At 40.8% G+C, this 27,319-nt stretch overlaps 1 protein-coding gene across 1 annotated transcript in view; it reads left to right on the forward strand.

Moving 5' to 3' along the window:
- Nucleotides 1–27,073, forward strand: part of hook2 (hook microtubule-tethering protein 2) — a 54,415-nt gene extending 27,342 nt beyond the window's left edge. Inside the window, exons 9-22 of the mRNA XM_087983293.1 lie at nt 540–703; nt 1,141–1,281; nt 2,844–3,045; nt 3,357–3,467; nt 4,423–4,510; nt 7,193–7,265; nt 9,741–9,881; nt 11,216–11,303; nt 16,943–16,977; nt 18,081–18,163; nt 20,927–21,030; nt 21,400–21,504; nt 24,351–24,422; nt 25,719–27,073. Coding sequence (XP_087839419.1) covers nt 540–703; nt 1,141–1,281; nt 2,844–3,045; nt 3,357–3,467; nt 4,423–4,510; nt 7,193–7,265; nt 9,741–9,881; nt 11,216–11,303; nt 16,943–16,977; nt 18,081–18,163; nt 20,927–21,030; nt 21,400–21,504; nt 24,351–24,422; nt 25,719–25,859 — 1,548 coding nt within the window. The 3' untranslated portion in view covers nt 25,860–27,073. The remainder of the gene's footprint in view (nt 1–539; nt 704–1,140; nt 1,282–2,843; nt 3,046–3,356; nt 3,468–4,422; nt 4,511–7,192; nt 7,266–9,740; nt 9,882–11,215; nt 11,304–16,942; nt 16,978–18,080; nt 18,164–20,926; nt 21,031–21,399; nt 21,505–24,350; nt 24,423–25,718) is intronic.
- The last annotated feature ends 246 nt before the right edge of the window (nt 27,074–27,319 follow it).

Here is a 27,319-nt window from a genome sequence, read left to right on the forward strand (position 1 = left end):
CATTGTACAAACGATGTTTCAACTTGAGCCTCACTATACATACCAAGGGAAACATTGGATACAGGGAGGTAATCTGTTGCTACTGAAAAAGCAACTATAATTTGAATGTTTGTAGAGATATCTAACTGTGTTATGCTTTTCTATTTGTAGTTGAGCCTGAAGACAGAAGAGAATGCTGAGAAACCGATTTCAACCTTTATTTATAATACTGTCAGGAATATAATAACACTACAGCTGTAGCTTTAATTTAGGAACACCACATTCTGTAGAAGTGGATAAGCATGTCAGATTGAGAATCCACCAGTGCATAAAGGCACTTCTAATGCCACGTGTTCATTTCATTTTGAAAGCAAACTTAGTGGGAAGCAAAAAACAAGCTGTTTATTCCTGGTCTAGGAGGCAATCACTATCAAATGGCTTTTATCGAAGTGGTTTGGAGCGGTGCAGATGAGCCCACTAACCTTTGCTGATTGCGCTGATTTTCCTCACACACTTCTTCGCACTTCCAAGGCCATGACCCTTTCAAGTTTTCCCCTCAGATTGCGACTCTTCTGGATGAAAAGAACAGTTTGATGGCTGAGAACAAAGTGCTACGTGAACGGATGACCCGCTCTGATTCCTTTGAGGAATCCACCAGTGTCACCAACAAAAAACTCCTTTTACTACAGAGCCAGTTGGAGCAGCTGCAGGAGGAAAACTTCAGGTAGCTCTCCTTATTCTATTAAATTATTGCAGGCAGCTAGGGGGTGGTGGAAATCAGCAAATCCTGGCCTTTGAGAATGTTTAGACAAATTGCACTTCAAAATCAGCTGCAGGAAATTACTTTGTAAGTGGACACCATGGCTTGCAGCCAAACTGATCAAGAGTTGCATTTTTTTTAAAGAGCTTGTATTCCATGGAAATCTGATTAACTCCAAATACCTTGAGATATCGGAAGATTGTAGAAGGAAAGTAGTTTTGATTAAAACTGATACAATCTTCTCCACTCACCTTCCATTTTAATGCTCTCCTGTTTGACCTAACACAGACCTTGTACTTGTAAATTGGGAAATTCTGGGTGGACAGGGACATCCAAGATGCCAGCCTACTACCCCATTTTTTTTCTTCTTAAGAAAAACATCCCTCCTGTTCCTTTCCCAGATTGGAAGGAATGAAGGATGATTTTCGTATTCGATGTGAGGAGATGGAAAAGGAGATGTATGATCTGCAGCGCAGAAATGATGAGCTCACGAGCCTGGCTGAGGAGTCCCAGTCTCTCAAAGATGAAATGGATGTTTTGAGGTAAGTTTACAACGCCTAGTTGCTAATTTGCAAACTTAAATTCCATGATAGCAACATTTTGTACTTGCAACTTGAGTCAAGTTGTGTCTTAGTTCTTCATTGCTTGTGTTACAGAGTAGCAATCAGCAATTGGCAGGAATACCAGCTGAAGGGCCGTTCATTCGATACAACAGTTCAGACTATTGTTACAGTAGTGGGTTGTGGCTGATGTGCTTGTTTGTTAATGGTCAGAGTTATTTTTGTTCATCTTCATGAACCTAAAGCCTTCGTTCCCTCATTATCCCACAGTTCCTCACCAGTGTTTTATTTTTCTTTGTGACCTTCAGTTCTTGGGGTAGACCAATTATTTTAGTAGGGATGGATTTTTGGAAAATACTTGCTCATGAACACACCAGTCCTACTGTTACTGTTAAATACTCAAAACCAAAGTTTTCCAAGTCAGCAAGATGAAACATTCAGTTAACAAATACTATATAAGCTCTTGTGCTATATACGTTCCAGACATCCTCTTGTGAATGTTCAAGTGATACACAAGGCATTTTGAAATAAGCTTTTTCTCTCTCCATCCCAAACAATTTATCAACTTTGAAACCCTCATGATTTTTGTCTCCCTCTGTTGCACTCTGTCTTGTACCATTTCTTGGGAAAATTTGAGGTGCACTTAACTACTACCTTGGGAGGTCACATTGTGGCTGTACAGGACATTGGTTAGGCCACTGTTGGAATATTGCGTTCAGTTCTGGTCTCCTTCCTATCAGAAAGATGTTGTGAAACTTGAAAAGGTTCAGAAAATATTTACAGGGATGTTGCCAGAGTTGGAGAATTTGAGTTGTAGGGAGAGGTTGAATAGGCTGGAGCGTCGGAGGGGTGACCTTATAGAGGTTTATAAAATCATAAGGAGCATGGATAGGATAAATAGACAAAGTCTTTTCCATGGGGTAGGGGAGTCCTGAATGAGAGGGAAAAGATATATAAGAAACCTAAGGGGCAGCTTTTTCACACAGAGGATGGTACCATGAATTTCCACACAAGGGAGGAGGTTTCACCTGATAGGATAAATAGGCAAAGTCTTTTCCCTGGGGTCAGGGAGTCCAGAACTAGAGGGCATAGGTTTAGGGTGAGAAGGGAAAGATATAAAAGAGACCTAAGGGGCAACGTTTTCACACAGAGAGTGTAGGTGTATGAAATGAGCTGCCAGAGGAAGTGGTGGAGGCTAGTACAATCGCAACATATAAAAGGCATCTGGATGGGTATATGAATAGGAAGGGTTTGGAGGGATATGGGCCGAGTGCTGGCAGGTGGGACTAGATTGGTTTGGGATATCTGGTCGGCATGGACAAGTTGGACCGAAGGGTCTGTTTCCATGCTGTACATCTCTATGACTCCTAATTTGTACTTGAAAGTAATATGTTATTGTGAAATTGCTGCAGCAACATATGCTTTCTACTTCCTGGCTAATGTAATGGGCTTCTATTTGCAAGTATACAAATGGCTTTAGCGGAGTTTTTAAAAAATACTGATGAAATCAGAACAAATGAGAGTTTTGTAGATGTTGTTGACAGGCATTCTTCGGACAAAGTCAGTAAGCTGGAGGCTACTGTGGAGGCTTACAAGAGGAAGCTTGAGGATTTGGGAGACCTGCGTCGACAAGTGAAACTCCTGGAGGAGAGGAACACTGTGTATATGCAGAAGACGTTTGACCTGGAGGAAGAGTTGAAAAAAGCAAACTCAGTACGTAGTCAGCTGGAGGCTTACAAAAGACAGGTAATGTGAAACATGCTGTTATCGCACTTTAATCCATTGAAAATTCTGCCAATGTCAAACTTGCTCCAGCACCATCTCTCCCAACCGAACAATAACAGCAATTTCATTTTTCACAATAATCACCTCAAAGTAACTTGACCGAAACCATCTTGATGTTAAATTATGTGTGGGCCCATCCATATTGGGAACTGCCTGTGACTGTTTTGCAGCAGTTCTGTTGAACTTTTTGACATGTTTAAGCTTGCTTTCCTGTCAAGCTGGAGTTAAAAACTCTGACCTGTTTTTTTAACTTTCTCACTGTAACTATGAAGGTTCACGAGCTTCACAACAAACAGACAGAAGAGTCGATGAAAACAGAGAAATGGCAGTTTGAGTTCAAGCACTTACAGGAGAAACATGATGCGCTGCTGAAAGAAAAAGAGGTAAATGCTGAACAGCAAAACTATACCTAGGCCACAATGGAAATCAAAATATGCCCTTCAGACTGAGTGAAAGAAGGACCAGCATTTCAAGTGTTCAGACCAGGATCTTGGTAAAATGCTGAGGGCATGCAGTTTCTGTGGAGAGAACAATTGAATTTAACATTTTAGGATGATTTTGACCTGAAAGATTAACTCTGTTTCTTTTTTCAAAGATGCTGCCTGATCTGCAGAACATATTGAGCGTTTCCTGTTTTTATTTTAGATTTGAATCTGATTGTGTAAATTGTTGGGCGCATCAACAACAATGATGAAAGTAGTCACTTTTTCCACAAGCAGATGATTAGGAAAATTAGGTCAGGATGGGCTGAAAATGAGACATTGAAGAGGAATTTGAAATGACACTACTGAAAGGTACTGGAGACACTCAGCAGGTCTGGCAGCACCTTGTGGAGAGAGAAACAAAATTAACGCTTCGAGTCCAACATGACTGTTCTTCAGAAGTAAAAAGATTATATATCATTAACATGTTTTCATTAACATCTCTGTAGCACTTGCAGATTTTGTTTTAACACCACTGGCTAATTTCACCATTTGAATTTGGAATAGCTATGGTTCAGAAAGTTCTGCCTCCATTATCAGTCTTTAGGTTCCATCCTCCAAATAAGGAGAGGATCAAATACAGAGACTGGCTGTGGAACCACTTGTTAATAGGAGGATCCAACCAGAAACACCAGCTTAAATGGAAACTGGACTTTTCAGGAAGAGCTTTGCAAGACAAAGGAATTTGTTAGCCAAACTGCCGCCTTGCCCATACCATTAGTGTTATAGAAATAGCTGCAAACATGAAACGAATACACTGTAGAAATTTCATGTTGAAATGCCATTAAACAGCAGTGGTCCAAATGCAAAATGTTAAACTCTGCATTTAGTGATTTTAACTGAATTTTTTTTTCAGAGGCTGATAGTAGAACGAGATGCCCTCAGGGAAAACAACGAAGAGCTGAGGTGTGCACAAGTGCAGCAGAAGTTCCTGAACAAAGCAGGTAAACCTGTTGGTGTTGTGCGCACGCATGTGGTTCTGTTACTGGTCTACTAATCCAGTTAGCTAGGTAAATGATCTTGAGGGAGAGATTTAAAATCTGGGTATTTTACTTCAAATTAGTTAAATCTGCAATTAAAAATTTAGTATTGGTAATAATGAAAATATAACTACAGAACATTGTTTCTTTGGTGTTGTTCAGAGAAGTAAATTTGCCAGCTTCATTTGGTCTGGGCTTGAAAATAGTGCCACAGATATGTGATTGACTCTTAATTTCCTGCTACAATGGCCCAAAACAACTCTGTTGCATTCAAGAAGGAGGCTTGTCACCTGGGGAACATTTAAGGACAGATGTTGGCCTTGGCTGAAAATGTGTTGCTGGAAAAACACAGCAGGTCAGGCAGCATCCAAGGAACAGGAGAATCGACGTTTCAGGCATGAGCCCTTCTTCGGGCTCATGCCCAAAACGTCGATTCTCCTGTTCCTTGGATGCTGCCTGACTTGCTGTGCTTTTCCAGCAACACATTTTCAGCTCTGATCTCCAGCATCTGCAGTCCTCACTTTCTCCCAGATGTTGGCCTTGTCATTGATGACCACATGCTTGTAAATTACTTAAACCTCCCCACGCTTCTCATTATACTGTAAGGGTCAAAATCTGTTTAGCATTTGGAACACTTTTTTTGTATAGAGTCAAGAAATTGTATTTGGCTAGATGGATACAGAACTGGCTTGGTCACAGAAGACCGAGTAATGATGGAAGGGTGCTTTACAGAATGGAGATCAGTAACTAGTGATGTTCCGCAGGGATCAGTGCTGGGACCTTTGTTCGTGATTTATGTAGAAATGATCTGGAGAAAAATGTAGGTGATCTGATTTGTAAGTTTGCGGATGACACTAAAATTGGTGGAGTTGTAGATAGTGAGGAGGATTGACAAAGGGTACAGTAGCATATAAATAGATTGCAGATTTGGGCAGAGAAATGGCAGATGGAGTTTAATCCGAAAAAATGCAAGGTGATGCATTTTGGAAGATCAGCTGTTCAGCTGCAAATCATTCAGTAAATGACAGCATCCTTAGGAGTGTTGACATAGACAGGCCTGGGCATACAGGTCCACATATCCCTGAAAGTTGCAACACAGGTGGATAAAGTAGTCAAGAAGGCATACAACACACTGGCCTTCATTGGCTGGGGCATCAAATGTAAGAGTTGGCAAGTTATGATGCTCCTGTATAAAACTTTAATTAGGCCACATTTGGAATATTGCATGCAGTTCTGGTCACCACACTACCAGAAGGATGTGGATGCTTTGGAGAGGATGCAGGGAAAGTTTACCGGGATGTTGCCTGGTGTGAAGGGTTTTAGTTATGAGGAAAGGATTGTTTTCACTGGAAAGGTGGAGAGTGAGGGGCAACATAATGGATGCCTACAAAATTATGAGAGGCATAGATAGGGTGGATAGTCAGAAGCTTTTTCCCAAGATGGAAAAGTCAGCCAAAAGAGGGCACAGGTCCAGGTTGAGGGGGGGATAGTTTATGGGAGAAGTGTGGGAAAAATGTTTCACACAGAGAGTGGTGGTTGTCTGGAATACACTGCCAGTGAAGGTGGTGGAGGCAGGCATGCTAGCAGCATTTAAGGTATTTCTTGTGTATCACACATACGGAGACAAATAGTTGGATAGGACCCACGTAAAGACAATAAGGATTAGGAATTGGCGCAGGCTTGGGGTATGCCAAATAGCCTGTTATTGTGTTGTATAGTGTACAATCTCATTGGATTAGAAGCATAGTCCATTTTAAAAAAAAGAGCAACCAGCCGCACTCAGTAAGAATGGAACGTCAAGTGCAAACCAGAAAAGCCACCTTTTTCCTCAGGAATCTTAGACCTTCATTCATTTTATTTCATGCTGTTTCCTATAGTCCAATGGGCGACACGGTGGCACAGTGGTTAGCACTGCTGCCTCACAGCGCTAGAGACCCGGGTTCAATTCCCGACTCAGGCGACTGACTGTGTGGAGTTTGCACGTTCTCCCCGTGTCTGCGTGGGTTTCCTCCGGGTGCTCCGATTTCCTCCCACAGTCCAAAGATGTGCAGGTCAGGTGAATTGGCCATGCTAAATTGCCCATAGTGTTAGGTAAGGGGTAAATGTTGGGATATGGGTGGGTTGCACTTCGGCGGGGCGGTGTGGACTTGATGGTCCGAAGGGCCTGTTTCCACATTGTAAGTAATCTAATCTAAATTTCCTCTAAAGTGAGGTAAATGTTTCCTATTAAATGTGTACTCATCAGAACATATTATCTCTCCAAAATTGTGTTTTCTGGTAATTACTTTACTTTGGTATCAATGAAACCTTTTATTTCCCTTGTGCCTTGTGCATTTACTACTTTAGTTTCAAAAAATTATTCCTTTCTGTTCACACTACTGTTCCTACTTTCTGTTTCCTATAATCTTTACAGTCATTGTTGCTTCTCAAACCAAAGACTCAATTAAAACACACATCGTATAGATTGCCCTTGCTTTCGGAAAGTATGACCGTATTTAAACAGCCAAGAGCACTATGTAGCAATACAGTAATGTGATTTTTGATATCACTGGTCCTACACACTGTAATGTGAGGAAATATCTATACCTAAGGCTATGATATTTGTGCATTGCATATAACTTCTTTGATCTGTGTGTTTTTGTTTAGGTTCAGATACAGCCCTTGATCAAGATCTGTCAGTAGGGAACCTTGCAGCTGAGATGGTGCCTGCAGAGCTCCAGTAAGTCCGTAACAAAAAAAAAATTGTGGATACTGGAAATCAGATAAGAAAACAGAAATTGCTGGAAAAAAGACTCAGCAGGTCTGGCAGCACTTGAAGAGGGAAAGCAGAGTTAATGTTTCGGGTTCAGTGATCCTTCTTCATATTTGCTGAGAGTTTCCAGCAATTTCTGTTTTTGTTTACAGTAAGTCTGTGTTTGCTACCTCTATAACCCATCCTTGTCTGTGCACAGTTTCTTATGGCGGTGTTCACATCTCTACTGGTTTATTTAATATTTAGCACCCATGTCAATGTCAATTTCACCATTTGGCAATATGCTGTTGTGAATGGTGCAGTGGACCTCACGCCAGTGTAGCCAGTTAGCAACACACTTACACAGCAGTGTGAAAGGCCATGCACAGGCCTTAGATTGTGAAGATACCACTGCATTGAATGAGCTGCAACACACATTAAAATTTTACAAAGAACATTACCTCACACTCCAAGTAAAGAGGTTACCTCTGCACATGTGTTCACTTGAAACAAATTTCCAGTGTATTCTGAAATAAAAGGAGGAAGTGCTAAAAAAACTCAACTGGTCTGACATGACATGCTGCAGAAAGGGAAAAAAGAGTTTACCTTTCGAGTCCAATGTGGCACTTCCTTTTAAGAGAAAAAGAAGTTCCAAAGCTTCGCCTTCCTGTTTTTATTTCAGATCTCTGGCGTCCATAGCATTTTGCTTTTATTCCAGTGTATTCTGCTAGACTTGTTTGAACTTCCTCTAGTTGATCATTTCAATGATCTGATGTTGCATGCTCTTCTCTACTTCTTTACTGAGGTACTGGAGATGGATCGTAAAGAGCAACACATCCATCAAATACCTTGAAATACACTTTGTTACCCAAACTGACATGAAATATTCTCAAAACCTCAGCAGGTCTGGCAGCATCTGTGAAGAGTAATCAGAGTTGATGTTTTGGGACCGGTGACCCTTCCTCAGAATAGCATCTGCAGTTCTTTTGATTTTTATAAAATATGCTCACTTAACTGTGGTACAGTACTGAGTGCGAAATGCAATAATAGTATCTGGTGTGGTGTATGCCATGAGAAATTAATGCCTTTGATGTGGTCAGTGAACATAATTGAGTTTTAAATAGAAATTGCTATATGCAACTAGCTTTCACTCGAATGCAAACATAGTTTTAAAAATCTGAAGTTGCAGAAGTGCAAATCTATTTTCACTTTTTGATTCAGGACAAAATAGCAATGATGTGATTTTGTATGGAAAACAAAATTAGTTTGTATGTTGTTTTTTTAGTAAGTTGCATAAGTGATTCAGCAGTTAACATTAGCTGTTGCAGGAGCACAACTCATCACTGGTTTCAAGACCTGGTTTCAGTCACAGTTTAGTCTGTACTCTGCAAATGTGGTTTGGCTTTCCTTTCCTCTGCCTTCTTATTTTCCTGATTGACCCAACCCCCAGAGGTCACAAAATGGACCTTCCACTGCAAATGATAACACCTCAGAAATATTTTGCAGGCTAACCTGATGCTGTTGGAAGTGAGAGGGTATTCCTCACCTCACACCCCCATCTTGGCATTTATCGATATCGCTGAAACGATTTATTTATTTACATTTTGTGGGGTCCTCTGTACAGGGATGACTGTGCTGAGAAACAGTGAGTATTATATAAGAGTGAGGAAAAATAAAGCACTTTACTTGTTGGAAGGCAATGACAAGATGCTATAGAAGCACAATTCCCAAATGGTGCACTGGGATCAGAATTTTGCAAGCAAAATAACAAGGAGTAGGATTATTTGCACATATCTTTTGAAGAGCTAGTACAGGCATGATGGGTCAAATGAAATCCGTTTACACTGTCAGATCCTCTGGGTGGAGTCTTGTACCCCTGGAAGCAGCAAAGCAGGAGGCAAGAAGGCCACTTAATTAGGCGGGGTGATGACTTAGTCAATTTCTATCACTTTTCCATCTCCACTGGAACTAAGTTACGGGCAAGCCATAGTTAATCTTCCTGTCCTGCTGCCAGTGGACACCCTTCAGTTACAAATTAAGGACCACTTTAAGGCCTCAGCCCACTGCTGCTGTGATTAACCCATCTGCAAAAGAGCTCGCTGACGTGGCATTCTGGATGCACAGTGAGTGCAGCTGCTTGTCAGCTGTGGGTGGGGAGGCTCAATCATAAGCATCAGTGCCTGATTGAGCACATGAACATGGTGCAGGGGTTGCCAACTGAGAGACCTCTTCTAACCCCCCTACTCTTCGCTTGGCTCCTCTGTGATGCATACCCACTCCCCGTAGGCGATTCCAACCTGCAGTTACAAAGCACAGTAGGCCAACTTGATGACGTGAAGGCTGTGATATAAATACACGTTTGTTCTTTTTAAAAGAACTCAAACTGTTGGGCTCTTAATTTCCAGAAGAGTCACCTGAGTACTTAGCTTGTCGATAACGATGTGTGGCCTGTAATGCTTTCAGGGAAAAGATCATACAGCTGCAAAGTGAGAATAAGCTGCTACGTGTACAACAAGAGGAGACGTACAACAACCGGTTAACAGAGTTCCAGAGTATGCTAGATGATGCCAACAGGAGCAAACACAAGCTGGAGAATGAAAACCGGTTAGTAGCGAATAGGAAAACGTTGATGGGTTGGGTGGAGGAGTTACAGCCATAAGACAGTAACGTCCCTGTTAGTGTGTCTTTGCAAGAGTTATGCAAGCACGTATTTGAATAGTGTTGTTTCATGCTGTGGAGAATTGAGCCCTGTGGTTTGCAGGATTTTGTGTTGCAGCAAATAAACTCCACATTTCCTCAGTATCCCCAAGAAAACTGAATGTCATTGCACAAAGAGATCTCTGTGGAAATCTGAAAATCCCACTGGAGTAATTAGTAGTGTGCACATATATACACACACCTGTTTAAGTATCAAATATAAATGTACGTGTCCATGTGAATGATTTTGCCCTACGGAAGTTCAGCATGATCCAGGCTTAATCTGAATGTCGAACACAAATAATTTGACTAAATGGCAATTCCTTGTTACAGTTGAATCGTCTTTGTTTTGAGGGGCATGTGAAAGATAAGAGAATGTAAGAAGCTGCTGTGTACAGATGATGTATCATCTGGCTCTCTCTTTTAAGTATTTCTTAATGCTGCATTACAACTTACCCTTCCAACATCAGAGACTCACGAATCTAAATTAGGCACCAGGGTATAACCCCTCAGCCTTTTGTCGTGCAATCCCAAAAACTCTGGCAGCTCCGTTCTCTTGTTTCTTCTTTACTTGTTTGCCCTGTTTGAACTTTGTGAAGCTGGAGGTTTGGAATGGGCTATCCTTGCATTGAAGATTAGATTAGATTCCCGACAGTGTGGAAACAGGCCCTTCGGTCCAACCAGTCCACACCGACCCTCTGAAGAGTAACCCACCCAGACCTATTTCCCTCTGACTAATGCACCTAACTCTATGGGCAATTTAGCATGGCCAATTCACCTGACCTGCACATCTTTGGACTGTGGGGCGGGGGGAAACCGGAGCACCCGGAGAAAACCCACGCAGACATGGGGAGAATGTGCAAACTTCACACAGACGGTCACCTGAGGCTGGAACTGAACCTTGGACCCTGGTGCTGTGAGGCAGCAGTGCTAACCACTGAGCCACCGTGATCAGCAAGATTTGTTGGTATCATCACTTGAGACACATTAAATCCCTCGAGGTCCTTGACACTTCAGTATACATGCAATTAGTACAGATGCAGGTTTGATAGTCTTGTTGTCCTTAGTCTCACTCTTACCTTCTGAAGCAAAACTCCCCTCTGCTGATCACTCAGATTTTTGGCATTTTTAGGAATGGAATTTTGAAATTATTTTTCTCAAAAGCAAGGGCCGTCAACACAAACATTTTGGGCAACTTGCTAAAGAGTGCATTTTTAACCCTTGTAACCAATGTGCTCTAGGTTGAATCAACAACAGATCACTGAGTTACGGTCACAAGTGGAACAACTCCAAAGGGCTTTACAGGAGCAGGGAAGCAAGGCTGAAGATGTGAGTACAAATGCTGGATAATTATCTAACCTAGTCTTCAGGAAAGAACAAAATGGATCAGGTGACCTTTTAATGAAGAAAATGAGCATACTTTGTGCTTTTGAAATATGGGAGGCAAACAGTGTCGGGTGAAGCCTGAAATCTCTTAACGCAGTGCCCTGCCCTTCATCTGTGTATGTCTGTCTTGCTGTCGCTTGTTCCATCCCCCGCGTCCAATCCCATCCTCCTGTTTGTGTCATGTCTGTAGTGAAGTTTAGCCTGATCTGCTTTTCAAGGGCCCACATCATTAGCATTAATTTTGCCTGTGGAGCTAGATGGGATTTGAAATAAAGCCAAGATGCTGAAGCCAGTCAGATTTTCCCTTCTATGATTGCAGCTGGAGCATGTTGTTGGAGAAGTTTGCTGGTGATGTTTGTACAAATATAAAGAAGAAAATATGCGCTTTGAAATATTATCTTCCTCCATTCTACACATAAAAATCTTTTGTAACAAACAAAAGCACATACTAACACAGCACATTTAACCTAATAAAATCTCCCAAGTTATGAAGCAAAATTTGACAACCGAATACATTAGTTGATAGTAGCTGAAAGGCGAAAGTGAGGACTACAGATGCTGGAGATCAGAGTCAAGATTAGAGTGATGCTGGAAAAGCACAGCAGGTCAGGCAGCATCCGAGGAGCAGGAAAATCAACATTTCGGGCAAAAGCCCTTCACCATGATGAAGGGCTTTTGCCCGAAACATCAATTTTCCTGCTCCTCGGATAGTAGCTGAAAACTTGCTGAAAATAATAGAGGCGGGAGATAAAATTGAAAATTGGAATTCCAAAGCTGAGGCCCCTGACAGCTAAAGGCTAGGCCATTGGTGGTGGAGTAATTGAAATCAGATATGTTCAGTAGGTCAGGAGCGTTATGGGCCGGAGGAGATTACAGTGATAGAGAAGAAGGATTAATTTGAAAGGAATCTGAATCATTCATGGAGTCAAAGGGAGAGAGAAATCTAAGATTGAAGACCAAAATGTGTAATTTTCATACAGATCAATTTCAGTTCTTGCATTCACTGGGCAGCCAAGTCAAAAGTTTCAAACACATATCTTTGTTAATGAGAGGGTAACGGGTACAATGTGGCACTGATTAATGTGGAATATCTTTAGTTTGTATATGTCTAATGTATTTCTTTCTTTTCCCTTTTGTGTTATCATCTGCAATAGGCCATTGTAAGTATATCAGCATTAGACATTCATCCAGAATTAGTGTACATCAAAAACACAAATCACTGGAAAAATTGTATGGACTGTTTGGCCTGATGCACTATTTAAACACCGAGCAAATTTTTTGCTTGCTGATGCTGAATCACCATTTAATTTTGAAATCTTCCAAGGTTCAATGTTCACATTTAAAGTGCTAATTCTTTTTCCCTTGATTTATGGTTTGGGCATGGTTTTAACCCTTTGAAGACTGAAGGTTATTTTCCTACTAAGATGAATGCAGAGCTCAATTTCTTTCTTGCTGAAGATGACTTGACAACGTTAACAGATTATAAAACTGATATTCCTTGAGCTCCTGTATTTGTTTGGGTAATGTTAGAAATTTGTTTCACATACCTCATTGTCCACCCTGTATGTTGTCTTTCTGATTCTTGACCGATCCTTTAGTAGGAGCTTAAAACAATGAACGTTACACCACCACCACTACCTGCTGCTGCAATCTATGGATTTTTACATCACAGGCTTGATGTTACTAGCATTGGCCAGTGGCCCACAGTAAATTTTCCCTTTATTGTACATTCCCATGTCCCAATTATCAGTAACTGGATATAAGGTCATGCCATGGAACTAAGCTGTTTGTATAGAATTATAGAATGATCAATTCCAAGGACTTTTTACTTAACTCTCAACAATGCTCCCAATTAAAAGTTTATGGAGAATAATTTTCTCAGTACAGGTGTGTGATATCTGAAACTTTTCAAAGGGTTAAATGCTGTAGACAATATTCATTCCTGGTTATTATGGTTGTAAAATCATCACCTAGCTCTTTCACTAGTCCTTCACGTTAAGTAAAGTCTCCATCAAAGGTTTGGCATGCTTTGTATTTGTTTAGGATTTCTGAACTTGCTGGATTGTCATGGACTTTACACCAATAAGGATATATAACAAAGTATGTTCTTCAAATTCAGGGCTTCATTCCCATAGAGCAGAGAACCTTCAACGGATTACAGAAGGACCGAGCTGGGAGAGAGGATTACAGCTATATCAAATTTAGAATTTGTTAAAATTGGTATCCAGGCTTAGAACAAAGTTTTGGAGTTTCGAAAAATGATCCAAAATGTCGAGCTGAATAATACGAAGTAAAACAATTGGCTATAAAGTGGATTACATAGAGTTAGGAATGGATTTATGGGGGAATAGGAGGTCACAATTGCATGTTCAGAAAGTAGCAAGTTTTGAGAAGATTTGTAGTTCAGGTTGAGGTTCTGGACAAAGGTTTGTTTGCTGAGCTGGAAGGTTCATATCCAAATGTTTCATCATCGTACTAAGTAACATCTTCAGTGGGCCTCCAGGTGTGAAGCACTGCTGATAATTCCTACTTTCTATTTATATGTTTGGGTTTCTTTGGATTGGTGATGTCATTTCCTGTTTTTTTTCTCAGGGGGTGATAGATTGGGTCTAACTTGATGTGTTTGTTGATAGAGTCCTGGTTGGAATGCCATGCTTCCAGGAATTATTGTGCGTATCTCACATTAGACCCCATCTACCACCCCCTGAGAAAACGAACAGGAAATGCTGTCACCAGAGGAAATGACATCACCAACCCAAAGAAACCCAAACATATAAATAGAAAGCAGGAATTATCGCAGTACTTTGCCCAGAGGTCCATTGAAGATGTTACCTAGTAGGGTGATGAAATGTCTGGAAGTGAACCTTCCAGCTCAGCGAGCAAACCTACATCCATATTCAGAAAGTGCTGTATAGGCAGTGATATTTTGATGTGGAAATTCCTTTTGTGGCAGGAATTTCAATTCCTATGAATGGACTTAAGATTTCCTTTGCTTGTACCGATAAGTCAAATCAGATAAGGTCGACACCTGCTACCAAAAACTTGAATCTGGGTACTGCCTATCTCCACATGAGGACATTCCAGAGCAGTTTATAGCCAAATTGAAAAGCAGCCACTTTTGTAATCTGGAAAAGCTGAGCATAGTCCTTGATTTCAATCGTGTAACTTTTCTTATTTTAACTGATGTGAAAGAATATAGAACTGCTGTCCAATGGAGTATTTATTACCCATCCATAATGGCCCTTGAATAGGTGATAGTGGATAAAGAGTGGATCTGGATAAAGCACAGCATGTCAAGCAGCATCAGAGAAGGAGGGGAATTGACGTTTCAAGTCACAACATTTCATCAGGACTGATGAAACGTTCCACCATGAAACGTCGACTGTCGTCCTCCTCTGATGCTATTTGACTTGCTGTTCTTTATCCAGCTCCACCTTTATCCACTCTGATCTCCAACATCTGCAGTTCTAACTATCTCAAACTTCAGAAAGTGCCTTCATGAGCTACTGGAGTTTTGGCTGTTTTGTGCCAGCTACATTTCAGTGGACTGCATCCTTGGCAAAGTACAGCATTAATCTTCTAGGTTTTATGTGTATGTATGTGTGCTTGTACTTATATGTGTGGATAAGGACAGGTTCATGTTAATATTGACAGACTTCCGAGAATTTCCCAATAGGAACAGGAATAGGCCATGCAATTCCCGAGTCTGCTCTGCTATTCAATAAGGTCATGTCTGATCTGTGGCCTAACTCCATATACCTGCCTTGAGCCCATATCTCTTGCAGAACAAAAGTTTGTCTATCTCAGATTTAAATTTAACATCAAATTAACAAACCTCCACTACTTTTGCATGTAGAAATGCTTTCTAATATCTTCATGAATGCCCAGCCCAATTTTGGACAATATTCCCTGGTTCTAGAATCTTCAGTCAGTGGAAATAGTTTATCCTAATCTACCCTGTGTTTCCCTATTAATATCCTCTAGACCTCGATTGGATCACCCATTAGCCTTCTAAATGCTAGACAATAAAGACCTAATTTGTCTAACCACTCCTCGTAACTTAACCCCTGAAGTCCAGGTATCATCCTTGTAAACCTGCTTTGAACTCCCTCCAGGGCCACAACACCCTTCCTAAGATGTAATGTCCAGATCTGCTCGTAGCACTGTAGGTGTGGTCTAACTCAGGTTTTGTATAGCAGCAGCAAACATCTGCAAAGACTATCTGTTGCTCACGCTTAAACAGTGTTTAAATTCCAGAAAATGATTAATTGTTAAACCACAACTGATTTTAAAAAAACATAATAATTCACAGCATGCAGAAATCTGCAAATCTTCCAAGAGGTCCCATTTTTGCTTACAAAGGCCGCAGTTTGAGTGCAAGTCTACTTTGAGTAGAATAATACTTTGAATGTAATGAACTGAATTTGAATGGTTTTAACCAAAAGGCAGATGCTGGAAATCTGAAGGAAAACCGTTTCTGTTTTTATAAGATTACTAGTTTTCTTTAGAATAACAAAAATTTAATTTGCCCACACTCCTGACAAGTGCCTGACTAACACTCTATATAAGGGGTGTACTCCAGGCATAATGTGAAGATAACATTATCATTTGTCCTAAATGTTGACTTGCATCTAGCAGCAAGTAATGTTCCCTTTACCCCCACAACCAGAGATTTCAAATCCACTTTGAGGCTTTAATGATATTTCCTGAAAATCTAAGCATTTGTTGTGTTGAAGCTACCTTTCCAATATTATGGATCATTTTTCTTTCGTTTTAGGTCTTTGTCTCCTCTTCTGATGTGAATGCTGCCTTTTGAGGCACCTTAAGATATCAGTACATAGGTACAGCTTAACAAAGCATTAAGTGACTTTTGAATCCTCCTTACCACTTTAGGTATCTCCATAACCACTGTTCAGTCAATGATGTGTTTTTCCACATCTGTTGAATTTGAAAACCAAGGTGAAAATCCAAGGCCCTGTAGCACAGGATGTCAAACGTTTGTGTGCAAAGAGAAGAGAAGAAATAGTGGTACTGAGAGATTAAATTTGTATTGTAAGTTTTGTACAAGACTTTGTACAAAGTATCTATACAAGAATGGCCAAGGCTGAGGGAAGTAAGAAGTTCCAGAGTTTTGTGAATGAATTAGAGGAGAGGTTAAAAAAAAAACCCTTATTGACAACAGAGTGGAGGTTGTGAAGTTGAAGAGCGATTGTAGGGTAACTATTTTATCTGTCCGTTATTGTGTTATAGATTTTCCAGAAACTGCAAACTAGCTGTATCTGCGGTCTGATTGGATAGTGGTATTTGAATAAGTACTGAACTCAGATTTAAACCATTGTTAAAAGGGATACTATAACTTGATGGGCAAGTGAAAGAGTTGTGCTTTCGGACAAGGAGTCCATATAGATGATCAACTATTTTTCTGATTTTGTACTTAACTATGCTTTCATTTCTCTCCCCATGTGAATAATTCATGTAGAAGTGAGAATTATTTCAGTGGATCATTGAAGAGGAGGCAATTGTATGTTTTTGCTCTGGAATATACTCAACTGTATCTCCTTCTTTTTGTTTTCTCCTTGTAGTCTAATCTTCTGAAACGGAAGCTGGATGAACACTTGTAAGTAAAAAAAGAGTCTTCATCGCAAGTTTGCCCTCACAGATGAATTTAGAAAATGATAGTTTCCCCAAAATGTCTGCAGTCATCCAGTTGAAACCGTAAAAAAATCGATGTTCCTTAAAAACAAATACATATTATTTTTGATGTGCTCTTAAATCTTGCCCTGCCATTTAGGAACTGTTTTGTAAACCTTTGCTAGTATTGTAGTGCACTTTATAACTGCAAAGCCTCCGTCGTATTGCGTATTTGGAAGGCAGAGAAGCTTTATTATCTCTGCATTGACGTAAGTTTTGATTTGCCTTTGTCTCAATGGACTTTAACAACCAAACACCCCTGACAGTGATGTGCAATGCAAGTACAGTTTAGACCTCCTCTCATCTCCCCAGACTGAAGTAGTGTAGTGTAGATAATCATAAAGTGATTATGTTGTTTAGACTGATGATTTTGTCCATTAACATCGGTGCTAATATTTAACACAATCCGGGAGACTTTATTCTGCTTCGCCAATGGTTCTTGGCTGCTCTTCACACCAGGTGATGCTGATTAATAGTGAGTCCTTAAACAGTCTAAGGCAAACTTCCCCCTAAGAATCTCCCCCTAAACAGAAATCAAAAGAACTGCAGATGCTATAAATCAGAAACAAAAAGAAAAATTGCTGGAAAAGCTCAAAAAACCTGCTCAAACCTGGCAGCATCTGTGGAGAGAAATCAGTTAACGTTTCAGGTCAAGTGACCCTTCCTCAGAACTCAAGGTTTTGGGTCGAGTTCTGAGGGAGGGTCACTCAGTGTTAACTCTGATTTCTCTCCACGGATGCTACCAGATCTGTTGAGCTTTTCCAGCAATTTGTGTTGTTTTAGAATTTTCCCCTATTGTCTACTTGTCCTCTTTGAAATAAGATGATCACCTCTGGGGCAACAATGAAATGGCCGGTTGAAGCTGCCTCAAGTAGTTCTGAAATTGGGGCCTTTTTCCTCTGCTTGCATACATTATTAAAATTGTCTCTTTAATGCTCAGTTTGATGATTTCTTCCACCTTTCATTATGTGCCTAACTTGTGCAGAAAGGTGATGCAAGCCCATATTGAGTCATTTCATGTTACTACAGAGAGAAGCTTCATGAAGCCCACACAGAGCTACAGAAAAAGAGAGAGTACATTGATGATCTGGAGCCAACTGTTGATAGCCACAGTAAGTGTTGGATGTGGTAAGACTTTTGGGTAAGAAATGCAAATTATCCATACTAGTGAATCTCCTCAGCGCATTAAAACATATTGATGCACTTTGCACACTTAGACTTTGGAATGAGTTTACTGTCATGTGTTTTACACTAACTGCAATCTACATACAGCAAGGGTTGAGTGAGCAGGTTTCTTGTTTGGTTTGAAGGTTTTAATTATGGGAGCAATGTTGGCCAGTACCAGAACAGTTCCTAAGTTAGGACGACTTGGGGCAACCACTCTGTGCTAAGACAATTGGGAGGAACTTGAAGCTAAGGTGAAGAACCATGGGGGAGATGGGTCCTACACAATGTGATTTGCCCCCAAACTATGCACCACCTTAGAGATGGCTCTGGCCAAATCACGCAGGAGAATATCTGCTTCTCTTCAAATTATGTAGTGGATCCAAAAGAGAGTCCATTTAACCTCTGACAGGTTACTACTGTGCCAGTATAGTGACTTAAGTATCAGTCTAAATTACGCATCCTCATTCCATTGTGGCTGTGTTGTTAGATTAGGATTTAAGTAGACAGTCATCTTTTCAAGTCATGCTCTTGACGGTCTCTGGAATGAAGGCTGGTACTAAGTAATTAATCATAGTCCATATGGACTAGAGTCATCTTTCCTCATTGAAAGGAAATCATTGATTACATTATAGCTTGAGGGGCATCATTCTGCTGTCAGAGCAGTCCCTACTAAACTCCGCCCTTGAGCCCTGCCCCTCCAACCGCCACCAGGACAGAACCCCACTGGGCCTCACCTACCACCCCACCAATCTCCATGTACAGCGTATCATCTGCCGTCATTTCCGCCACCTCCAAAAGGACCCCACCACCAGGGATATATTTCCCTCCCCTCCCCTATCAGCGTTCCGTAAAGACCGCTCCCTCCGTGACTCCCTCGTCAGATCCACACCCCCCCCACCAACCCAACCTCCACTCCCGGTACCTTCCCCTGCAACCGCAGGAGGTGCAAGACTTGCGCCTACACCTCCCCCCTCGCTTCCTCCAAGGCCCCAAAGGAAACTTCCATATCCGCCACAAATTCACCTGCACCTCCACACACATCATCTATTGCATCCGCTGCACCCGATGTGGCCTCCTCTATATTGGGGAGACAGGCCGCCTACTTGTGGAGCGTTTCAGAGAACACCTCTGGGACACCCGGACCAACCAACCCAACCACCCTGTGGCTCAACACTTCAACTCCCCCTCCCACTCCACCAAGGATATGCAGGTCTTTGGACTCCTCCATCGCCAAACCACAACAACACGACGGTTGGAGGAAGAGCGCCTCATCTTCCGCCTAGGAACCCTCCAACCACAAGGGATGAACTCTGATTTCACCAGTTTCCTCATTTCCCCTCCCCCCACCTTGTCTCAGTCAAATCCATCGAACTCAGCACCGCCTTCCTAACCTGCAATCTTCTTCCTGACCTCTTCGCCCCCACCCCACTCTGACCTATCACCCTCACCTTGACCTCCCTCCACCTATCGCATTTCCGACGCCCCTCCCCCAAGTCCTTCCTCCCTACCTATAATCTTAGCCTGCTGGACACACTTTCCTCATTCCTGAAGAAGGGCTTATGCCCGAAACGTCGATTCTCCTGTTCCCTGGATGCTGCCTGACCTGCTGCGCTGTTCCAGCAACACATTTTCACCTACTAAACAGGCTCAGACCAAACCTTCATTCTGCAAGTGTGGGATAAGGTCAGGAGTGAGGGCTTCCATAAGCTACTTCAAAGTGTACAGGGATTGAAGCTGCATCAGTTGGTGTCATTTTTATTATAAAACTGTAGGGAAATGGGCAGGAATAGAACATTCAGCTCATCAAGCCACTTCCTTATTCAACTAAATCATCACTGATCATTGACCTGAACACCATTTTCCTGCACTATCTGTCATATCTAGAAATCTATCTAATAAATGACAACCTCCACAATCCTTTTGGGGGAGAATTCCAAAAATTCACAATCTTCCGAGTGAAGAAATTTTTCTTTATCTGTCTTAAACTTTATCCTGGGACTGTCCCTGATTGCAGACTCGTATTGACCAGGTGAACCATTTGCACAATTCTGGTCCATCTGCACCTACCCAGCTGAACCCTGTGTGAAGTATGTATGCTTCAAAGAGAAATTGAACCAAAGTATCCATATATGGCAAGACGGTAGTCTTAATGATACTGAGCTTGTAATCCAGAGACCCAGGCTAATGGGACATGGGTTCAAATTCTCACTGCAGCAGTCAGTTAAATTTAGTTTCAGTTCCGAACTGTGGAGTTAAAAGCTAATGTTCTGTAATGGTGACCATGTATTCTGTAAACACTCAACTGATTCACAAATGACCTCCAGTAAGAGAGATTGACATCCTTGCTTGATCTGGTTGTATTGTGACTCCAGACCCACAGCAATGTGATTGTCTTAAATGACCTCGCAAACCATTCAGTTCAAGGGCAACAAATGCTGTCCTTGCCATTGGCATCCACCTCCCTTGAGTTTTTTTGTTTTTAAAAATTAGCTTAGTGGATAACTTTGGAAGTGGGAGAGAAAAGTGTAAGTGGATACATTGTGTATTTAACACCCTTGAAATATGAAACATGATTAACCACCAATTGCAGCAATATTTGGAAAATCAGAAAATGTTCAGAAGACTTATTTACTATGAAATGCATCATTGGACCCTGAACATAAACATTTTCAAGTACAGTTCTTTTTGTTTTTAAACTAACTTTATAGCCGCCCGAAAGATTGACGAACTTCAAGAAGTTTTGAAGAAAAAAGATGAAGACATGAAGGCCATGGAAGAAAGATACAAGAGGTATCTGGAGAAGGCAAGAACGGTAAGTCTTTTGAACACTGCTGTGTGTCATCCTATAATTCATAGGAATAAACAAGTATAGTTTTCAGATCAAAACCAGTTTTAAAATAAAAAGATTTCAGTAAATATGAATATTTCTAGCTAGCCTACAGTGTTACTGTCCCTATGGTTTGAGAGACAAAGCAATAAAGTTAAGTTGGATAAAAGTTTTAGCATCTGTTCTGTTCCCTAAGATTTTTTCAATTAACTTTGGGTGGATTCAGATTAACCCAGGGTAAGGGTGGCTGAAATTCCACAAGTGAGACTGACCGTGACGTTTTGAACATTTTCCAGTGCTGATGTTTGACTGGCTTCTTCAAAATGTTTTTTTTATTTTCCTTTTTTCTCCCAGGTAATTCAGACCCTCGACCCGAAACAAACTCCAACAACTGCTCCTGAGGTTCAAGCCCTGAAAAACCAGCTGCATGAGAAAGAAACTAAGATTCAGCTGTTAGAGGTGAGGCTTTTAATTAAAAGTCTTTGAAGAGTTAGTGAACAAGAGCTGTCCAATTAATCTCACTTGCTCTGTTGTTTCCCTGTGTCCCTGCAAATGTAACCTTTAAAGTTTTATTTAATTCGCTTTTGCAAGTTACTATTAAATGTTTTTACCTCCATTCCCCCCCCCCCCCCTTCATGTATCGTAATACGTAGTATTACAGAGTTTTTGATTCTCATTTTCCCCTTGCTGCTTTTCCTTAAATCTGTCTCCTGTGGTGATCATCTCTCCTGCCACTGGAATTAGTTTCTCCCTGTTGCAAAATGCCCTAACAAGAGCAAGAGAACGATTTGTTGAATCTTCAAAATGTCAAATTGCTCTCGTTTTAGATTGAAATCCTAGCAGGTGTCTCAAGAAGTTTGTCTTACAGTTCTTGCTGACTAATCATTATTTATTGAGCAAACGCAAATTCCCCGATCAAAATGAAATCGTCCTCACTTGCTAAGTCCATTGTTTATTCTGTGAAGGGGACACTCAATACCGTAGAGCATTGTTTGGGTCTCTCCACATGTATATTAAGGGTTTGAATTGAGGCATCTGGTGGAAATTGGCTGCACAGTGGCTCAGGTTTGGTCTGAGCCTGTTTAGTAGGGACTGCTCTTACAGCAGTAGTTCAAAGCCTGTCTGTCAACAAATGGGGTTTGTCAGGAGGAGCTTGTTAGCAACTCCTTCCTTGATGCAAAAAATGTCACCTGATAGACGTAACTCAGGAATGTTCATGCAAATAGAGCATGAAAAGGGAGGTAGGCAAGAGATGGACTGAACAGGTCATCGTGGAGCGGGATACAGGATGGATGTTTTCAATCAACTTGTATATTTTTATCAGTCAGCGAATCAGTGGTGAATGGTGTTTGCAAGGGCAAGAAGCCGAGGAGGGGCTATTGAGTGGAGCCTCATGGCATACTTTCCTGCAAAGTGTAATCAGGCTAGTGCTGAATTGCAAAGATTCAGCTAGTTTGGTTAGTGTGTTGTCGGATGTTACCTTTGTTTTTTTTTTCCAGATATTCCCAAATGGATGAACTACCATGTAACATCATTTCTAAATATGTTCCGTTAGGATTTTGTTTGCCTCTGACCATCCATGTGAAAATGCAGTTCTTTTTATGGCATTGGATTTGGAAGTATTTAGTGCTATTTAATTGTTTGACTAGAACAGTCATGTTACACAAGCTCCCTAGCAGTGACACCAAATCGAGAGGTCATGCAGGGAATGCAAGATGCCTTTTGTATTCGGGATAGCAGCAGCTGCTTGCTTTAGTTATTTTTGCATCAATTTAGTTTCTCTGTTGTCATTATTGGTATGCAGCCAAATGCGGAGGCTGGAATGTTCACACCAGAGAGAAGAGATTGCAATACATATTGCCTTGTATAAAATTGTATTTGAACAGAACAAACCAAACAGTTTGCTACCTTTTACTTAGCAATTTTTTTTCTCCAAAAGCCTTTAGAAACTTTTAATTCCCTGCAGCATCATTGGATTTGGTTATGACCTTACAATTGCAAGCCAAGAGAAGTTGGGGTGACAGTGGTCTTGTATATCTAGATGTGACATAGTTACTGCACTAGTCATCTAGAGGCCTAGGCTAATGCTGTAGTGAACATGGGTTTGAATCCCATCAGGGCGGATGGTATAATTTGAATTAAATTTTAGAACACTTGAATTGAAGACTAGCTTAAGTGCAGCCACTGTAGACAGTCATAAAAACCCATATAATTTGTTAATGTCATTTCAGGAAAGAAATCTGCTATCTTATCTGTTCTATCCTAGATGTGACTCCAGGCCCACAGTAATGTGTTTGACTTTTGGCTGTCGCTCAATACAAGGGCAGTTTGGGATGGGGCAACAGTTGCTGGCCTTGCCAGTGATGCCCACGTCTGTGAAATGCTTTTTGGTTTTAAATCCTACTGTGCTAAGGGCATGATCAGAATCCTGGTGATCTTGTTCCACATGTGTCCAACAGCCATGATGCGACCCAGTGGATTTTTGTACTGGGGTGTGAGGTGCAGATCGTCCTGGACAGGCTCATGCTCCCACTCTGAACAATTATCAAATGAGAAGTCTGGTAGAAAATTACTTGCACAACAGCGTTTGGAGTTCACATTGTACACTAACCTATTCCTAGCCACTCACTAGCTACAGCAGTTGATGGGTCCCAAATTATGGACCTAACTCAGAATCATTCTTCTCCATCGAGCAACTAACTGCTCATTCTCTTAAGTAACTGAACTATTGAGGACTATCTTGGTCTCCATGAGAAAATGCTATTTCAAGATTAATGTTTGATTCGTTAGGCCTGTAAGGTACCTGATTACTCAGGTTGCAACTTCAATGTAGAATGTCTTGTCACCAGGCAAATATAGTTTTATTAAGCAAATACATTGGAGTGGCTCAAATTAGATTGTTAATGTTAACATTCCCTGTGTTCTGTAGGTGGTAATGTCGCTGGACTAGTAACCCAGAAACCGAGCGGACGTTCTGCAGATGTGGGTTTCATAGACATATAAAAAATAGGATTAAGAGCATGCCATTCATCCATTCAATTAGGGTAATTATGGATGGGCAATAAAAACTGGCCTAGTTGGCAATGCCCAAATCACTTGAACCATTAAAAAAAACACAAAATATCCCATATTGACTGTGTCAAACTCCTAATTTGCCTGTAATAGCTGCATGCACACGTGGCCCTCTGTTTGATAATGCATTATGCTGTCAGGAAGAACTCGAGCACACTGTTCTTCCACTGACTGGCTCGCTTTGTTTAAATGTGCCTTTTTTTAAAAAAAAGAAATTTCCTGTTCCTTGTTAGAATGACTTTGAAAAAAACAAGTCCCAGAGAGAGCAAGAAGAGAAATTGATCATCAGTGCCTGGTACAACATGGTAAGTCTAGAAATTTTCAAAGAGCCACACCCAATTTATTTATTTTCTCCTCCTCAAATCTGTAAAATCACAGCAAGTGTTTTCTTTAATATAGCATTCATTTATACACAATTAGCTACATTCACTAAATTTGAAGAGTATCTTGACAATCTGTGTGTGGCAGAGAAATGAAAGGGAATAAATAAAATGCTATTTTCAACACTTTAAGTATACGACATGCCAGTTAGTCCAGATAAAGTAAATTTCTTACCCACAGCTCTCTGCAGACTAAAACCTGACGTCCTAGCTAAAGTTTAAATTTAATCTCTGGTTTCCCGATCCCATGCATCACCCCAATGTGCCACTAGGTGGTGGTGATGGTACATTTGAGACTAAATTTGTCGGGCAGTTAACTCAAAAATAACTTCAGTATTGGGACTATGGTAGCTTTTAAGGTTAGATGTCATCTCAGCCATAGAGTTTAGACAAAGTTTTCAAGTGATAAGGAAGCGAGAGAAGAATTTCAAACGCTGGTCCATCTGTGTTACAATTGAATTTTCTTGTGATCTTTTCACACCTTCACATGTTCCAAATAAATATATTTCCCGAAGTGTCTTTAGTGGTAAGTTTAATAAGGAAAAGGGCATTCAGCTTCACAACGAATTAAATACTTGTAGGATTGATAGGCTTCAGATTGTTGCGCCGACCTATAAAACCATCGAGGGCTGAAGGGCCTGTACTGTTTTATATTCTATTTTCGAACTACTTCCTGAAGTGTCTTTAATGATAGGTTTAATAAGTAAAAGTGCATTCATCCCATCCAGTCCATGTTGATGTTGCCTCTACACTTGTAGTAGAGTGTGTGGCTTGGAAGATTGTAGGGCTGGAGGAGACTATGGAGTTTGAGTAGGGGTGAGAGACCATGGAAGGATTTGAAAACCAGGATGAGAATTTTAATCTCAGTCGTCGCTTAACTGGGAGCCCAAACTCTGAGAGAACTATCCAACTGTTCTTTGTATAGTTGCTGTTTCTCACCCACCTGAAAACCTCCATTTAATTCCTCACCAGAAAGGCAGCAATTCTGACATTTACAGCACTGACCTAGATTGAAATGGCAGCCTAGGTTAAATCCTCAAGTTCTCTGAAGGAGGGTTCTCTTCTCTCACAGGCAATTGCATCAAGGCTAATCCTTAAAACTAGATTAATTAACGCATGGGAGTGTTGTCGGAAGCTATTTTTTTTTTGTTGTTTTCAGAATTTGTTGACTTATCTGTGTTAAAAGTTTTAGCTTGCCTCACCTCTGCTTTGCTCTCCCAGGGCATGGCTCTTCACCAGAAGGTAACAGAGGAAAGGTCTCGGGGCCACGGTCAAGCCCAGTCATTCCTGGCCCAGCAGAGACAGGCAACTAACGCACGTCGGGTACATCCAAATCGGCTGCACCAATCTGTGACGAGATAACCTACCAACCCTGCCCTGCAAGCTTCAAGAGCAATTACAGTACCTCAACACAATTACAGCCCAAAAAAAAACAAGCAACATCTGTCCTTTCCAAATGGTTATCTCGCATTTATTTTCTCGCTTAAGGTTTTTAAGTTACCTGGTAGAATTTTTTTAAATATGTCAGTGTCTTCTCATCCTGACCATTTTAAAAAGTAGTTGCAAGGTTTTGGTTTGGCATTAGGACCTGTTCATAAAACCATCCCAAATGTCGATAATCTATGTGGGGAGAACTACAAAAGGGATATGAGGCTGACCATGCAAGGGAATCTGAAAGCGTGCAGGGCCATCCATTACCCGGGATCTGGGGAATGATTTGCTCTCTCCGCTGAGTTCTCACTCACTTCTTCTGGCTGAGTGATTTTTCTCCCTTTTTTGTTTTATCACCCACCTCCCCCTTTATCCCTGCTCCCGTCAGCTCTCCCTGCTCAAACAGGTTGTTTCAGTCTTAAATCCAGGCATATCAAAGTTGGCGAGAAGCTATGGAGGTACTGTCTGCAAATAGAGGTTATGATCTTCCCTCTGCAATAATTTCTTACGTTAGGTTTATTTTTTTAAGAGCTGTCCTTCAAATTGGGGTGTCCTTTGGGACAAGTGTCCTGAATCCTATTTAGTTACGATACAGAGGTAGTTGTAGATCTGACTGACAATACTAGGCTGCTGCATTTTGGAACCTTACTGGCACGATTTATACCCAAGGTACTTGCACTTTAGCTAATTGATTCTGATTAATTTGAGTGGTGGCATGCAAGCTCAAGCTTGTGTTGAAATGGAACAGTTTGTTTTGTCCATCTCAATGAAGGTAGTGGGACATGGATCCCCCACGATTGATACAGTATTCTCTGTCTCCTGTTGCTGGAAAAACTCGATGCAGATTTAGGTTTTGTTCTCTCTGTTTCTGGATAATTTAGGACAGCTGAATTTTACTCAGTTTATGGCTAATTAAATTTTATGATTTTCTTGCTGATCTTCAGCGCTTTGGGAGTAGTCCTGTGAAAGTGATCAGAAATCATTAGATAAACTGAATTCTTCTTTAAGAAAATACTTTAGTGTATATTTAAATTGAATGGAATGTGTCGCTGTACTTAACACAGCACGTAGAAAGGTATTATGGAGTCTAGATTCTATAATTTTGTCCTACATTTTGTTAATTTAAATAAAGTTTGTGTCCTTTATTTATATGTAGCTGCCTGACTTTTTTTTTAAACACTTAATAACAATGCTGTGTAATTTTTACTGTACTGTCCTTTGTGTATGGAAGGCATTGAAAGGGATAGAACATTCTAGTGCATTGATTTTGTAAAAAAAAATTAATGTGTTCAATAGCATGGAGTTAAAATGATCATAATATTTCAAGTTTCTTTTTATTTTGATTGAGTTTTTGGTGTTACTGTTAATTTCTATCCCAAATTTACCCTTGA

This window comes from Chiloscyllium plagiosum, unplaced genomic scaffold, assembly GCF_037043375.1.
Source record: "Chiloscyllium plagiosum isolate Xiang-an unplaced genomic scaffold, Cpla_swu_hap1 HiC_scaffold_45, whole genome shotgun sequence".
Taxonomy (NCBI): domain Eukaryota; kingdom Metazoa; phylum Chordata; class Chondrichthyes; order Orectolobiformes; family Hemiscylliidae; genus Chiloscyllium; species Chiloscyllium plagiosum.